The 1,186-nt window shown below is 40.6% G+C and overlaps 1 protein-coding gene across 1 annotated transcript; it reads right to left on the bottom strand.

The window, feature by feature from the left end:
• Positions 1-8: 8 nt before the first annotated feature.
• LOC103213536 (olfactory receptor 7A17-like) lies at positions 9-557 on the bottom strand (the record flags this gene model as incomplete). The annotated part of the gene is made up of 1 exon (XM_007959287.1): positions 9-557. A coding segment is annotated over exon 1 (549 nt), but the record flags the coding sequence as incomplete, so codon positions are not given.
• Between the last annotated feature and the right edge of the window lie 629 nt (positions 558-1,186).

Genomic DNA, 1,186 nt, shown 5'->3' with positions numbered 1-1,186 from the left:
TGGACCACCTGATTAAGTTCACAGAAAAACTGAGGGATTTCCACATCTGTACAAAAGGACAGTCGCAACACCAGTAAGCTTTCTAACAAGGAATGCAGGACACTGATGATCCAAGACATCAGAACGAGGAGTCCACACAGCCAGGGTTTCATGATGACCATGTAGTGAAGGGGGTGACAGATGGCCACAAAGCGGTCATAGGCCATCACAGTCAGGAGGAAATCGTCCAACGCTCCAAAAAGTATATAAAAGTATATCTGAGTGATGCAGCCTTCATAGGTGATGACTTTGCTCTGCATCTGGATATTCACCAGCATCTTTGGGACAGTGGTGGAGGTGAAACAGATGTCTACAAAGGACAGGTTGGCAAGGAAGAAGTACATGGGTGTGTGGAGGTGGGTGTCTGAGATGATGGCCAGGATGATGAGCAGGTTTCCAAGCACAGCGATCAGGTACATGAACAAGAACAGAACAAAGAACATGGGCTGCAATTCTGGTTTCTCTGAAAATCCCAGAAGAAGAAAATGTGAAATTCGTGTATCATTCCCTGGTTCCATGTGGTTGGTGGTACTACCAGGGAAGAGAAAACAAGACTATTTTTCACCAAAACAGGCTTTATTAACAGAATGGAAACAGTAAAATTTATATTTTCTAGTCAAAATATTTTTTAGTAAATATAAATAAGTTATGTATTCTATCAAGCAATACACCACTAATCTGTCAGTTTGTCTTAATGTGGTGGCTTGCAAGTTATTGTGATGTTAGAAGCTGTACAACCTCTATTTCACATACCAGCAGGATCACACATGATGAATGGCTTTCAGTGGAGCTTCCAGACTAAGAAATACTAGGAAGAAAGAGGAGGCTGTCCATTTCTGGGAAAAAGAAAAAAAAAAACACCACTGAAAACTTTACAAATAGCAGTGAAACACTGCCAGATATGGTGCTGGAAAATGAGCCCTTCAGGATAGAAAGCACTCAAAATACTACTGGGGAAGAGCGGCCTCTTCAAAGTAGAGTCAGCTTTAATGACGTGAATGGACTTTCATTTGCTGATGTGGCAAAGCCAAAATGGGAAGAAATATTTACAAAACTCCATTACTAATCAAACGTGGCATATATGAAGTATGAATCTAGGAAAACTAGGAATTGTTAAAAGTGAACTAGAATGCATAAAGATCAAGAT

Source organism: Orycteropus afer, unplaced genomic scaffold (genome assembly GCF_000298275.1).
Source record: "Orycteropus afer afer isolate SDZICR_OR568_19922 unplaced genomic scaffold, OryAfe1.0 scaffold05523, whole genome shotgun sequence".
NCBI lineage: Eukaryota > Metazoa > Chordata > Mammalia > Tubulidentata > Orycteropodidae > Orycteropus > Orycteropus afer.
Note: the sequence above shows the minus strand (reverse complement) of the source record. Positions and strands in the feature narration are given on the sequence as shown.